Raw genomic sequence first — 14,778 nt, 5'->3', positions numbered from 1 at the left:
ACTTAAAAGTTGAATTACCATTCTGCCCCTCTTATAAATTAAAACTTATATAATTTATATATATATATAATCTTCTTATTCTCATTTCATAATCTTGACCTTTCAAATTTCTAACAAAAATATAAATAAAAATAAAAATGAGTAATTATCAAGAAATTAAAGTAGATTCATGTATCTTTAAAATAAATTTTGTTCTACATTTTATTAAAATAAAAAAGATTTAAAAAAAACTTTTAAACATAAAACCATTCATTTTCTGCATTGAATTTGAATGTAGAAATTGTTCCATCTTCCCATAATTATTAAATGTTTGAATTAGTTAGTTATCATAGTAATAGTTTTTTCATATTCTTCACAAAATTTTATAAATTTGCAAAATATATACATTGATCAATCAAATTATCACTCAAACATTTAATTTCTTGACAGAAAACAATCTTAGAAAAGCAATCATAAGACAATTTTATATATTTGTTTCTTCAAGCATATATAATTGCCCTTCTCCTTCACTTCTCGGTAATCCTTTTAGATTTGTAAACCTTTTTATAAGTGTCAATTTTGATGCCGAATTGATCCTTTTCCTAGCAAGTCGTTCCAGGTATGAAAAAGCTGGTGCAAAAAATATTATGCCTCTTTGGGTTTTGATAATTGTATGAAACTTTATTTGGGTATTAGAAATATGCCGATTGTACTCCCATAATTTATGTATTAATATATGTTAATTATTTTTGGATTTATATGATACTTCTTTTAGGATGGGTTGTAATAATAATTGTGTCCTATACATTTTTACTAATATTTCTTGCAATTGTCTTGCTGAAAATCCCTTCATTTTTTCCTTTTGTATAAATTAATCATATATTTTTCTCGCTTTGTATATTTTGATAAATAGGTTTGTTGAGTTGCAATTATTTGGGTCTTTTGATAGGCTAATCTCTTGAATTATATGTCATGAGTTTTTTTTTTTTGTAATTCTGCTTCTTCAGTAGAGAAGATGTGGGATTAAATTATGAATTAGAAATTCTTTATAGTAGTGTTTCATATGCTTTTAAGTATGTAGTGTGAAGGATGATGGCTCAAAAATTGTATTTAGAAAGTTATACTATAAAGTAAAGTCATAAGTTTTACATCGACTTTGTTGTTTATGTGATACAAATAATTAATAAATAAGAGTAAACAAAATAATTAATAAATAAGATTAAAATTTCAATAAGTGAAGCAAGTTGTTGTTGATACTCTTCTCTTTAAGGACTATGTAGTATAGCTTCTCATGTTAAATTTTTTATTTCATCTTGTTTGACTTGTGCAATTTAGGTATGCTAAGTTTCATTATGCTTTTAAGTGACTTGTACAAATTAGGTATGCTAAGTTTCATTATGCTTTTAAGTGTAAACTTGGATTATCATTTTACCTCTATGCTAAATTAAATATCTAACTAATTAAAAAGTAAACAATATCATATATATTATACTAAATACTAAAAGTGAAAAGATGTTAAAAGTAAAAAATTGAATAGACTTTTAATTGCAATAAAATGAGAAAAACATTAACAAAGATGAAAGATCAAATATCAACACTTCTCATTTAATTTCTACAAATTAAATTTTAAAACTTCATCTTCCATTCTCTCATATTGAATGAAGGGAAAAATTGGTTTGCAAACTATAAATTATGCATTCGGTAATATCTTATAAATCATAAGAAATGGTAGTATTCAATTATTAATTTCAAAATCTTTTCTTTTATTTGATTCAATCTTCATATGTGTTTTAAAAATATTTAGTTGAGTTTGTTTCATTTTTTCCTTCTTTCAGTTTTAGTGGCATCATATAAATCATAAATATAGGACAAGATATAGTGTATAACTATAATTATATGTGATAATTCAATGATTAACTATATTTGGTAAGATTCTCTTATTTCTTTAGAACATTTTTTATGTTCTACGATATCAATTTCTAAACTTTTAAAATTTGTTGATTGCGTGAAAAATATGATATGCATACATTATTATTTGGAATAAACGTGCAACGCACGTTTCTGAAAACTAGTATTTAAAAACAACCATTAAACAAAAGACTATTTAGAAATATCTCATTTTCTAACACTTCTCCAAGAGATTTTTCTTAGATACTCCCAACTTAGTCCTTACAACTTCAAATTTTCCCTCATGAAGAGCCTTGGTTATAATATCTGCAATCTGCTGATATGAGCTGCAATGAAAAAGTGTAACTTCACCATTCTTCTCTGCTTGTCTTATGGAATGAAACCTCACTTTTATATGCTTTCTACGGCCATGTTGAACTAGATTTTTGGCCGTAGATATTGCTGACTTGTTGTCAACCTTAATGACAGTAGATCCAATAAGATTTTGCTCCAGATCACTTAGAATCTTTCCTGACTATAGAGCTTTGATTAGTTGCACCTACAACAACAACGTATTCTGCTTCTGCATAAAATTGAGCTACTACTTCTTGCTTCTTTCAATTCCATGAGAATATCATGTCCAACCAAGTGTAAAATCATATCCAAATGTGGTTCTCATATTACCAACATTTCTTGCATAATCACTATCTGAATAACCCATCAATATTTTCCCTTGCTCTTCCTTTTTAAACTAAATACCACAATCAATGGTTCCTTTGATATATCTCAATGTTCGTGTAGCAACACCAAAATGATCTTGACTTGGAGCTAGCATAAACCTCAATAGAAGACTTGTCGCGAATATGAGATAGGTTCTTGTTGCTATCAAATACATCAAACTACCAACTAGACTAGTAGAAACTGTTGGATCAGCCCTACACCTCCTTCAAACTTTGGAATCTTTTCATTGTGAACCAGTGGGGTCGGGACATGCTTGAACCTTTTAAGAACATCTCCTGTTATTTTCTCTCAGAAATGAAGATTCCTTATGTATCTTGATGAATCTCCATTCCTTTAAACCAACTCATTTCACCCAAATAGGACATCTCAAATTTGGTCTCCATTTCTTGCTTGAAAATTCACCATAGCATCATTATATTGCTTCCTGTTAACGTAGATCACCAACATAGAGTGACACCGCAAGAACATCTCCTCCTTTAGCCTTCTTTACATATAAAATGGCTTCACTTAAACTTATTTTGAGGCCATAATAAATGAGATGAGCATCAATCTTATTGTACCAGGCTCGAGGAGTTCACTTAAATCCATGTACATCCTTATGAATCTTGTACACTTAATCCTCCATTCCTGGAACATAAAAGTTTTCTAGTTGGTTAACATGAATCTCCTCATGCAACTGTCCTCTTAAGAATGTCGATTTCACATCTAGATGATACAACATCCAATTTGATTGAGCTTCCAAAGAATATAACCTTATTGTATCATGTCGTGCATTATGTGCAAATGTGTCTCGATTATCCATACCTTCAATTTGAACGTAACCTTTATCAACAAGCCTTGCTTTGTATTTATAAATTTAGCTATCTGCATTAAATTTGGTTCTATAAACCCGCTTCACCCTATTACATTTTTGTTAGGAAATTACGATTTCTTTAGAAACTCCTAAATTGTAGATAATTTATTGTAGACAAGTCTTTTGATTTAAAATGAGTGGTGGTTAATAAGCCACATATGTGTATAGTTTAGTGTGAGATATTTTGCTTAATATGTGGTTTTAATTCTCACTTTATTTATATATAGATCTTATGTAATGAAATATCTAGAGAACTATATAGAGCTCAAGAACACTTCGGTCTTCATATTTCTGTAGCAATTTACAATAGTGATTTCCTATTGTCGGATTCTCCAAAAATACACTACTTTTGGAGAATTCGACACGCACCCATTTACTTTTTTGAAGATTCCGAGCAACATAGTTGTTTACACCTTGTAGATCACTTGAAGTTCTTCCTTTTCTTTCTAACAATTCCTGACTTTGGGTTTATCAATTAGCTTCCAAGTATCATTATTCTCGATCATACCAATCTCCTCCTTCATAACTTTAATCAAACTTCATGTCTTGATGCTTCTTGATAGCTATTTGGTTTCGAGATTGCAACATTACATCTTTGATATCTCAGAAAGGAACATTGTCTTCAAAATTGGTGAATCAAGTGAGGATTCCCCGTCTTATTCTTCATCTTCTTTTGAATTTTCAAAGCCAAATGATTGGATTTCAGGCAGTCGACACACTTTCTAAAACCCAGCATTTCTCAATTTGCTCCTGATCCTAGTTACAATAAGCATGTCATCCACTACTACATCGGTATGACCCAGAAATCACATATATATATATATATATATATAAGAAAATCTTAGGTCCGCCTACGTGGCTCCACCACAAACAAGAATTCCCTTTTAAATTTATTTATTTTCAAAACTAGCCTTTCTCTTTCATGAAAAATTGTGACTTTTATGAAGAGTTGCGACTTTAATGAAGAGTTGTGACTTTTATGAAAAGTTGTGGCTTTTATAAAGAGTTACGACTTTTATGAGAGTTGCGACTTTTTTGAAAAGTTATGACTTTTATAAAAATTGCAAGTTTGATGAATAGTTTTAACTTTTATGAAAGATTGTGACCTTTCATAAGGGTTGCAACTTTTTCAAATAGTTGTTACCTTTCCGAAGGGTTGCAACTTTTCCAAATAGTTGTAACCTTTCTGATAAGGCATAATAAATATTTTTTCGTGTTGTCCTTTGTTGTAATAAATAGAGGTTTTTCGTCTCATTTGAAAACAATGAAAATTCTAAACCTCCTTTTCTTCTTCTTTACAACTAAATATTTGTTCATGTTGAGTGACTCGCTGATATCATTATTTATGTTACAGATCTTGGTATGTAATTTTACAATTATTAATCTACTAGTCTTTGCTCACGTGCAACGCACGTGTACCCTATTAATTAATATTCTGTTTTTTTAAATGACACAAGTATAAAATATATAAATGAGGCATAAAGTAGATTTTTTAGAAAAATACTCATAAACTTAAAACAATGAAGGGTGATATGTATACTCCAAATTTTGTGAATCAATTGAAACATCAAGTAATAATTACCCTATTATCAAATATAGATATGAGAACCATATATTTATTCACTGGTCATTTGTATTACATACACTTGTATTACATATATGCATGACTTTTCAATTTTTCAATTTAATTGGTATCATAAAAGTGAGGTTCAACCTTATTATTTTAATTGTTACCATAAAAGTGGCATTACTACGATGACTTTCTGAAAGTTAATGTCTCTATGATCCTATACTATGTGTTGACAGTAATAACTATATTTCTTAAAGGAAGAAAAAGTTCGTCAAAGAACCAACAAAAATTGAAATCCCAAGGTAAAAAATAGAAAACTATCACATAACGTATAAAATTGAGCAATACCTCGAGAATACATTTCAAAATTACTAAAAATAGTCAAAAAATAAATATAAAAAAAAACATTCAATGATACAACATATTAACAAGACCACACAAAAATAAAATAATAATTGTGTAAACCTCTCTAGTCTAGATTGAAACCACAATGAGGCTAAACATATCAAATACCATAAAACCAATAAAACAGTTGATATTCAAAGAATACATCAAAATCTAATATTAAGAAAGAAGAATCAAAAGCACATAACACTAAAAAGATCACACAAACTTAACAAATTGTATTACAGATTCTTAGCACAATATGATGAAAACAAGATCAAAAACTTAAAGAAAATATATTAAAATACAATAAACAAAATCAAGATTAAATAAATAAAATAATAAAAAAGAAAAAACATAAAGATTCAATATGAATGAAATTACCTTTAGTGCCTATACTACTTCTTGTATATCTTTTCTCTATTAACAACAAAAGGTGATAAAAAATAATCACTGACAGAGTATCAAGCCAAAATTAAATTAATTTTTGATAAAGAAGAATTGATATACACATTTATTAAGGAAAATACAACTTTTGGTCTTTCCTCTTCATTGTAACTATTTCCCAAAAGAATTTGAACCATTGTGTCTAGAGGCATGAATTTAAATACAAAAATAATATTTAATATCAAATTAATTATATATTAATATTTATTTAGTTTAGAGATAAAATAAGGGTAAAATAGTAATTCAACTTTTAAGTTGGGAGCTTCCCACTCATAATAATACTAGTCTTCGGGCACGTGCGTTGCACGTGTATCTCAAATAAAAATCAATAAAAAAAATAAATGAAAAAGTATGTAATAAACCATTAGGAGAACATGATGTTTTTTTCGGGTGTTCTCTCGATATTTTCGATCTACTGCACATTAGATAAGTCTCCAAAGCTTACCCATTTATAAGCAATTAAATGTACAGACAATCATCAACAAGTAAAATTTCCAAGAAAGACACATCAAGTTAAAGAATTAAAAAGGGAAAATGTGACGTTACTTAAAGTCTTCTTGTATCTTTAATGTGTGTCGTTACAAATGTAACTACTTCCTTAAAAACTTTCAGATATACCCAGACTTACATTTACAGGCTTACAACTACTATCCATCACTGTTAGAGAAGACTTGGAGTTGCTACATTTGTTGAAGAAAATGTGATATATTTTGCTAGCAAACAACTGCAATTTCAATTTATTATTAATAGTTTAAAAGTTAATATCATGGTTTCTTGGGAAAAGTGTCTGATATACCCTCAACTTTGTCATTTAGAGCTGATATACCCCTTGTTATGAAAGTGGCTCATATATACCCCTACTTGTAAATAAATGGCTCGCATATACCCTTTTTTCTCTAACGGAAATGAAAAAAATAATTTTTATTTTTATTTTTATTATTTTTTTCTAAAAAATATAATTCTATATGAGTAAATTTAATCCTCGTCAAACATATTTTTTTTTACTTTTTTTTGTTTCAATGACTAATTTATAATTATTATTTTGAATCAAATTTATTTATGTTTCACTAATATTCTTGTAAAACTTATTGTAGATGACCAAATCTTTTCTTCAATACGAAATTAAATTACAATACACACAAAAAATAGTTTAATTTTTTTCTTTAAACTAAGGAATGTTAGAAAAAAATAAAATAAGAATAAGAAACTCAAATAATTATAATAAAAGAAGTCAAAAAAATAATTTATGTATGAAAAAAATTAAAATATACCTTGAACTTTGATAGAAGAATCATATATACTCCTAAATATTTTTTTAAAAAAAATTAGAACTAATAATATAAATTTAAAACTAATTTTTTAACTTCTGTTAAATGAAGGGTATATGTATGTCATTTTGTAACGGCAGGGGTATATGTGAGCCGTTTGTATAACGTTAAGGGCATATATGAGCCACTTTTACAATGAGGGGTATATCAGCTCCAAATGACAAAGTTGAGGGGTATATCAGACCCTTTTCCCTGGTTTCTTTTTCTGCGGAAAACTATGCATAGAGAGTTTCAAAGAGAGTTGATCATCATTCAGCATCAAACCATATGTGTATAACAACATTCAATTTTTGATATGTACGATTATACCTTTCAAGCTTTTTATTTTACCTATTAAAAAAATTAGAAAGTTATCATTCAAATGAAGTTAGCAAATCAAACGGAAAAATCTAGACTTAATAAGATTGTACCTGAAAATTAGAAGACACTTTTGTACCCACTGAACAATGGAAGCTTGTGTTGAATGACTAATATTGAGTATGTTTATATAGTGTAGTCTTGAAGATTTGTTGATAAAAACTCTTTTATTCCTCATACTTAATTTGATTCCTTTCAACTTCTCATAATTAGCAAAATACGTTTCAACTTCTATATTAATTGAAACTTTATTAGTGTTCATCCTATTTGTTTCTCACATAGTAATTGAATAGGTTGTTGAACTTCTCATTTTGCTCCTCTATTATGTAATTCAAATATTACTATTTAATTAGATATTTAATTTATATTTGGGTAAAGTATTTTATGACTTTTTAATTTATTATAGGGGCAAAATAGTAATTCAACTTTACAGTTTAGAGTTTCATGCTTATAATAATATATGATATGATGCTTATGTTATTATGAATAAGTGATAGTATAGTGTTTTAGTTTTAATTACTGATAGATTTAAAATATTATTTTATAAAATTTGTGGCCATTATGAAAGGTTCTAACTTTTTCAAAACTTGTGACCTTTTTGATAAGACACAATAAATATTTATTCACACTACCTTTTGTTGTTTATAAATAAGCATTTATTCTATTATTACAGAATCTGGTATATTTTTTACAATCATTAATTTATGCTTATGTTATTAATTTCTATTTTTGAGTACATGTTTTAATCTTTGTTGTTTATATTTATGCTTCTGTTTATTTTGTTGAAATATGTTAATCAAGAGTTTTATGTAATCATTAGACTATTGGTGTCATGTAGATTATAATTCTTTAACTTTTAAAATGAATGACTTTAATGTTTTCAATGGCTAAAAGACAATGGGGTGTCCAAGAATGGACTTTTGACTCTTCAAAGTTATGGTGATTTCACACTATCTTAGAGTTTTAGTTATTCAACTTTCTATCTTATCAAGACATTCAATTGATTAGTTACATTTTAAAATAAAGGAATGCGACGGGATGTTAAGTATTGTACTCAACCTTAATAAAAAAATTCCTTTCAAATGGTTGGTTAGAGTCAATGAACTACTCCTCAAAGTAGGATGAATCCATAATAGTGAAATATTAAGGAAATAATTATATCCTTATAGATATCAGATTAAAGTCGTAAAAAATAAAGTTTTAACCTTACTGATCGAAACATAAATAAGAAAATATGCCTTTTGATATCAAAGTAGTGTCATCGACTATGAATAATTTTGAATAAGGGACTTGCCAAGACATCATTTAATCCAAATTATTTGAGCGAAATATGTTATTTCATTGAACTCCAAAAGATATCCTTTTAAATAATAATTAACTTATCAAGTACACAACTAATAATATAAGATGTATAATATTTATATTTTATATGTAGAGGTCTTTAATAGGAAAAAAACTATCGTTATTGATGAATAAAATGTTTATACCAATTTTTTAAAATACAAATATATTATAGACAATAAAACAATCATATATATTTTTCAAAGACTTTGGTGATGAGTAACTACAATAAAATGATAAATTAATAACAAAATACATAAAAATTTAGAATCAAATCTTTTTGGTTTTAAGATTAAAAAATAATTCATTTCATCTTTGGATAAAACATTCTTGACAATTTATTGTAGGGTTGTACCTACTCAAAAACACTTATATTATCAAATGTTTGTAAATACATTATTGACGTAGTTCACCATTGTGCGAAGCGCAGTCAATTTACCTAGTTTAAATTAATTTCTAAATACCTCAATTTTAATTTATGGTCATGTGTTCTCTTCTTTTTTCCTTTCTTTTCTCTTTCTGTTGGGTGTGTGGTTGTATAATCATTCTACACTTAATAAATGATGCGGAAATATTGTGGATTAACTAGCACACAATCACAAACAAAGAAAATAGAGAAGAAGAATAACACAAGATTTAATGAAATTCGACTAGTCCTACTCCTCTAAGGAAAAATAGAGAGAGTTCTCCACTAAAAAAGAAAAAGAACATGTTTTACAATGCTTTAGAATCCTCAACTACGTACATACCCTATATAAAGATGTCAAGTAGTCCCAAACCTATAAGGTCAATGTTTTCTAAATCCGGACATTATTTTCCTTTTCAAATCTATTACGAAAAGAAAGGATTGTTCACTTTCTTCTTTCAATAATTAAAGATAGATAATGTATTATTATTGCAGAAACATGACACATAAAGAAGACAACCATCACCTCCATAAGTTAATGAGGTCCATAAGTTAATGAGGACTATTAGTAGATCTTATGGTATCTACAAAATTGTTTTTTGATGATGCTTCTGCTACATGAGCACTATCAATAAATGGAAGCATGCAAGAATAGGTGACATATTTGACACTATCAATAAGCACAACAATGAATATTCGAGAGACAGACTTTGTACGCATGATTCCATCACCATCACCATCACCATCAACCAGAACGGACACTACCAAGGAAGAAAGTGAATTGTTCCTGTTGGGATTCTCTTGCTTTCCATTTGTTCCAGTTTGTTCTTTAGAAATGTTGTGAGAGGGTCTAGAAAGGGAAACTGGAGGACCATTGAGGATCCTTCTATTTCTGTGAAGACATGTGTCGTTATGCCTTTGTTCCATAGATGTATCTCTAACATTGGTAACAGGAACTACGGCTTCTCGAGCAGAAGATGATGCATCAAACTGGAACACTTCTGTACACATGCCTGAACTCAACAAAGGTCCTGCCCAGATGAACACAAAAAAAAAAATTAAAATACTAGAAAGTAGAAGACTTCTCCAAACCATAAATTTACTTAAAACATATACTATGAGGAGGATACAGTAATGTCAAATTTAGAATTAAGGGACTCAAAGCAATTCAAAATGCCATAATTCTCAAAGCAAACACTCAAAAAAGCAATAGATAACCAGATTTTCCTCCTTCGAAAGTTGTTTAGGGTGTAATAGCTAGAGGAATTCATTTCTATCACAAATATAAGAATTAATAGAGTATTTAAACTTACAAGGGAAAAAAAGACGAAAAACATGAACTCAAATGATGAAGTCCTTAAACTGCTCACACATATCACAAAGATAAGAATTAATAGAGTCAGTCTAAATTGAACAACACTTACCGGCAACACCGTTAAGGTACCACCCCAGTATACTTGACTTTACGTTCTCGTTCTCATCAGATACAAGAGTTATTTGTCCCACTTCAGGACTTCGATAATGGCGAGGATGGACTGTTGGGATAGTAGGGGCCATATCACCAGGAACTGCAAGGCCTGCCTCTTTATTTTTCTTTTCAGCACTTCCAAGAAATGCCATGGCTTTCTCACTTGCCAATACAGAATGAATTATCAAGCTCCCATCAATCTCAACAAGTTTATCATTCCTTGGGACATACAGAGAGGCTACCAAAGGATGACTACTATTTCCCACATGAACAAACTCATCTCCAGTCTTATTGGTATTTTGCTTATTGCTTTCACCCTGACCTCTCTGGCCACAATGTGAGCTATGATTTTTTCCATCATATTTCTCAGAATAACCAGTCCCATTCACGGGCTCGTCAATACTCAAAACTCTTCCATGATGTTTTTCATAAAATCCGCTCACAAAAGACTCTCCACTCATGAATGGTTCCCCCTTGTCTCCATATCTGTCTTTCAATAAAGGAACCAATCCACCAAAGAGCAGGATGAAGAACAACACACCAAGGAAGCTAACACTGGCAACTTTCTTTGTTTTAACCCCACTCTTCTTTTTCTTAACTTCCTTGTTACTTTTCGGCGCGGGTGCTAGTGCCTGTGATTTCAACTTTGGAATGGGAACCAGTGGCACTTGATATCCTTGTCGGTTCATCATATAGTATGGTGTATATGACATCCATGGAGGAGGATAGGGATTAATCCCTAGGGGTGGCGGCACTTGAGTAGGTACACCATTACCTCCAAGTTGTGCTTTTAGAGTTATATTTTCTGTCATTGCATAAGATAAATTTGCATTCAAATGTTGAATTGTTGAATGAAATATTCTGAATTTATTCTCTAACTCCTTAACATAATGCTTTTTTCTTTGCCTTGATAAGTGAGCACTTACCTTGTTCCTAATTTTTCTATCCATCCTCTTTTCGTCAACTCCGCCTTTTACTGAATTATTTCCTAAATTTAGGGGGAAATGTTCCAATTTGTTCGAAATCGGAGCTTTCCCGAGACAATATCCTGAGGTCGAATTGAATGTTCTAGAAGCATCATCAGAAATCCCCATCAGTTGACTCTCAGGTTGACCAAAGCTATGCAGGTTCATTTGACTCGAGTCCAAGCCCAACTCCGACCCGAGAAAGTCTGGCAGAAAACTAGGGTTTTGAAATGCATCATCATTGGTAGGGTTTGGAAAGATATCATTGAATGATTCATAAAGAACTATATCATTAGTCTTGAAATTGAAATTCTGAAATTCCATAGGGAAATCTTCGACATTTTCTTGGTATGTTGCGGTCATGTGTAGGGAGTTAAAAGTACAGTCAAGAGGTTGAACGGCAAGAGCATCGAACTCCCTGATGAAGTTTGTTTCTTCTGCCGGTGGTGGATCGGCTATATCTAGAGATTTTCAGCAATTGGTAAGAGATTTAGAGAGAGAGCATCTAGGAATAAAGAGGAAACTGAGAGTTATTTTTCTTTTATAGTTTTATTTTTCGACATTGTTAAGATTGACCCATTAGTTTTTGTAGATATCCAAGAAATAGAAGTTAACATTCTTGAAGTTTCAAAAATAACTTTGTTAATATTACTATAAGTGGGAAGAGCTTAACCCCAAGTTGAATTATCGTTTTGACCCTACAATATTATTAAATATTGATTTACTTAAAAAATTGCTGATAATCTCAACCTTAATTTAATTCTCCAAAAACATTTAGTTTTTGCTCAGCGTCTCGATCAATGTAACAACCTTTTCCCGACACTCAAGATTAAATGCTTTAATTTTCCACGGATCCAAAACTTTTTCAGATTTTTCACTCATCTATATAAATGTCTAGAGCAACATGTTATTTTCCATTGATCAGTTTCTCTTTTCTGTGCCTCATTCAAATACATCACGTAAACTTTTTTTTTCTTCTCTTTATTTATCAAGAGTTGCTTTGTTTCCTATTTACTTTGAATGTCTTTAGCTAGCTTATTTCGTTATACTCTAGTCTTTATCAGGAGTCACTCAGTTCTTAATAACATTGTTATTTTTGTTATGTCACGAAATTTTTATATCTGTTTATCAATAGTCACTTTGTTTCTCCTGTTTTCTGTTTATTCCTTGGGAAGTTTAGAATTTGGAGTAGGCTGTTCGAACTTTTGCTTATTTTGATTTTGAATTTTTTACATTGTTCAATTTCGCTTATTTTGAGTGACTGGTTTAGAAAGAATTTTCTTTTCTTTGTTTTGTTAGTGTTTGGATTATGAAATTGAGTTATGTGGTGTTTTTTATCATATATTAGTTTAGTGGGTGATTGAAATTTGTTTTTATATTGATTATAAATCAGTAACATAAGCAAAGAATGTGAAAATCATTCTTTTTTTTTGGATTGTTGTAATAAAGATTGCTTATTTTTTGTTTTTATTTATTTTGTTTAGTTTTTTTGGTCTATGAATTGGAGATTTGGGAATTTGAGTTTTGCAGGCATCCTTTACACTAATACTTGCATTAGGATAAATTCACATCACACCTTTTACGGTGAGGACAACCATTATTTTGTTTCTCTAATTGAAAAATACAAATCTTTTCAGTTACAATTAGTAATCAACAGACATCAGGTCAAAGCCACTGCAACTGTAGATGAAGCAGTTTGAAGACTTGTGGGCTTTGCATTCTCTACCTGTCTATCCGCGGCCTCATAAGAGACCTAATGATTCAATTGAATATGCTTACTGTTCATTGAATCGAGCTTGTATTTTACATATCATACATTTATATTTTAGAAGTATTTATACTAATTAGCACGGTATACACGTGTTCCAAAACTAGTATCATATATTATTATAAGCATGAAGCTCTAAAGTGTAAAGTTGAATTACTACTTTGCCCCTATACTAAATTAAAAAGTAATAAAATACTTTACCCAAATATAAATTAAATATCTAATTAAATAGTAATATTGAATTACATAATAGAGGAGCAAAATAAGAAGTTCAACAGTCTATTCAATTACTATGTGTGAAACAACCAAATAGGATGAACACTAATAAAGTTTCAATTAATATAGAAGTTGAAACGTATTTTACTATTTATGAGAAGTTGAAAGGGATCAAATTAAGTAATTGAGGAATATCAAAGAGTTTTTATCAACAAATCTTCAAGACTACACTATATAAACATACTCAATATTAGTCATTCAACACAAGCTTCCATTGTTAAGTGGGTACAAAAATGTCTTCTAATTTTCAGGTACAATCTTATTAAGTCTAGATTTTTCCGTTTGATTTGCTAACTTCATTTGAATGATAACTTTCTAATTTTTTTAATAGGTAAAATAAAAAGCTTGAAAGGTATAATCGTACATATCAAAAATTGAATGTTGTTATACACATATGGTTTGATGCTGAATGATGATCAACTCTCTTTGAAACTCTCTACGCATAGCTTCCCACAGAAAAGAAACCATGTTTAAACCTTTAAACTATTAATAATAAATTGAAATTGCAGCTGTTTGCTAGCAAAATATATCACATTTTCTTCAACAAATGTAGCAACTCCAAGTCTTCTCTAACAGTGATGGATAGTAGTTGTAAGCCTGTAAATGTAAGTCTGGGTATATCTGAAAGTTTTTAAGGAAGTAGTTACATTTGTAACGACACACATTAAGGATACAAGATGATTTTAAGTAACGTCGCATTTCCCTTTTTAATTCTTTAATTTGATGTGTCTTTCTTGGAAATTTTACTTGTTGATGACTATCTGTATATTTAATTGCTTATAAATGGGTAAGCTTTGGAGACTTAACTAATGTGCAGTAGATCGAAAATATCGAGAGAACACTCGAAAAAAACATCATAATTCTCCTAATAGTTTTGTTGTGCGGAATTTGAGATAATACGAGAAAATATAAACGCAAAAAATAAGACAACAGATTTACGTGGTTCACCAATAAATTGGCTACGTCCACGGGAAGAGAGGGAGCAGTTTTATTATGGAGAGGCAAAAA

At 29.7% G+C, this 14,778-nt stretch overlaps 2 protein-coding genes across 2 annotated transcripts; both read right to left on the bottom strand.

Moving 5' to 3' along the window:
- Window positions 1-9,845: 9,845 nt before the first annotated feature.
- LOC101249453 (bZIP transcription factor 17-like) lies at window positions 9,846-10,304 on the bottom strand. The gene has a single exon (XM_026030502.2). The coding sequence runs from the start codon at window positions 10,302-10,304 to the stop codon at window positions 9,846-9,848; it is 459 nt and encodes a 152-aa protein (XP_025886287.2).
- LOC138347919 (bZIP transcription factor 17-like) lies at window positions 9,957-12,402 on the bottom strand. Its single transcript, XM_069296532.1, has one exon. It carries the CDS (start codon window positions 12,087-12,089, stop codon window positions 10,698-10,700), a length of 1,392 nt encoding a protein of 463 aa, XP_069152633.1. The 5' UTR covers window positions 12,090-12,402; the 3' UTR covers window positions 9,957-10,697.
- Between the last annotated feature and the right edge of the window lie 2,376 nt (window positions 12,403-14,778).

The sequence above is a fragment of the Solanum lycopersicum genome, chromosome 4 (genome assembly GCF_036512215.1).
Source record: "Solanum lycopersicum chromosome 4, SLM_r2.1".
NCBI classification, from domain to species: domain Eukaryota; kingdom Viridiplantae; phylum Streptophyta; class Magnoliopsida; order Solanales; family Solanaceae; genus Solanum; species Solanum lycopersicum.
The sequence above is the reverse complement of the archived record's forward strand: the minus strand, read 5'-3'. Positions and strand labels throughout refer to the sequence as shown.

What these genes read in the sequence shown, in the direction of transcription:
- LOC101249453 (XM_026030502.2), bottom strand. Translation starts at nt 10,304, where the DNA reads ATGTGTACAGAAGTGTTCCAGTTTGATGCATCATCTTCTGCTCGAGAA.
- LOC138347919 (XM_069296532.1), bottom strand. Translation starts at nt 12,089, where the DNA reads ATGACCGCAACATACCAAGAAAATGTCGAAGATTTCCCTATGGAATTT.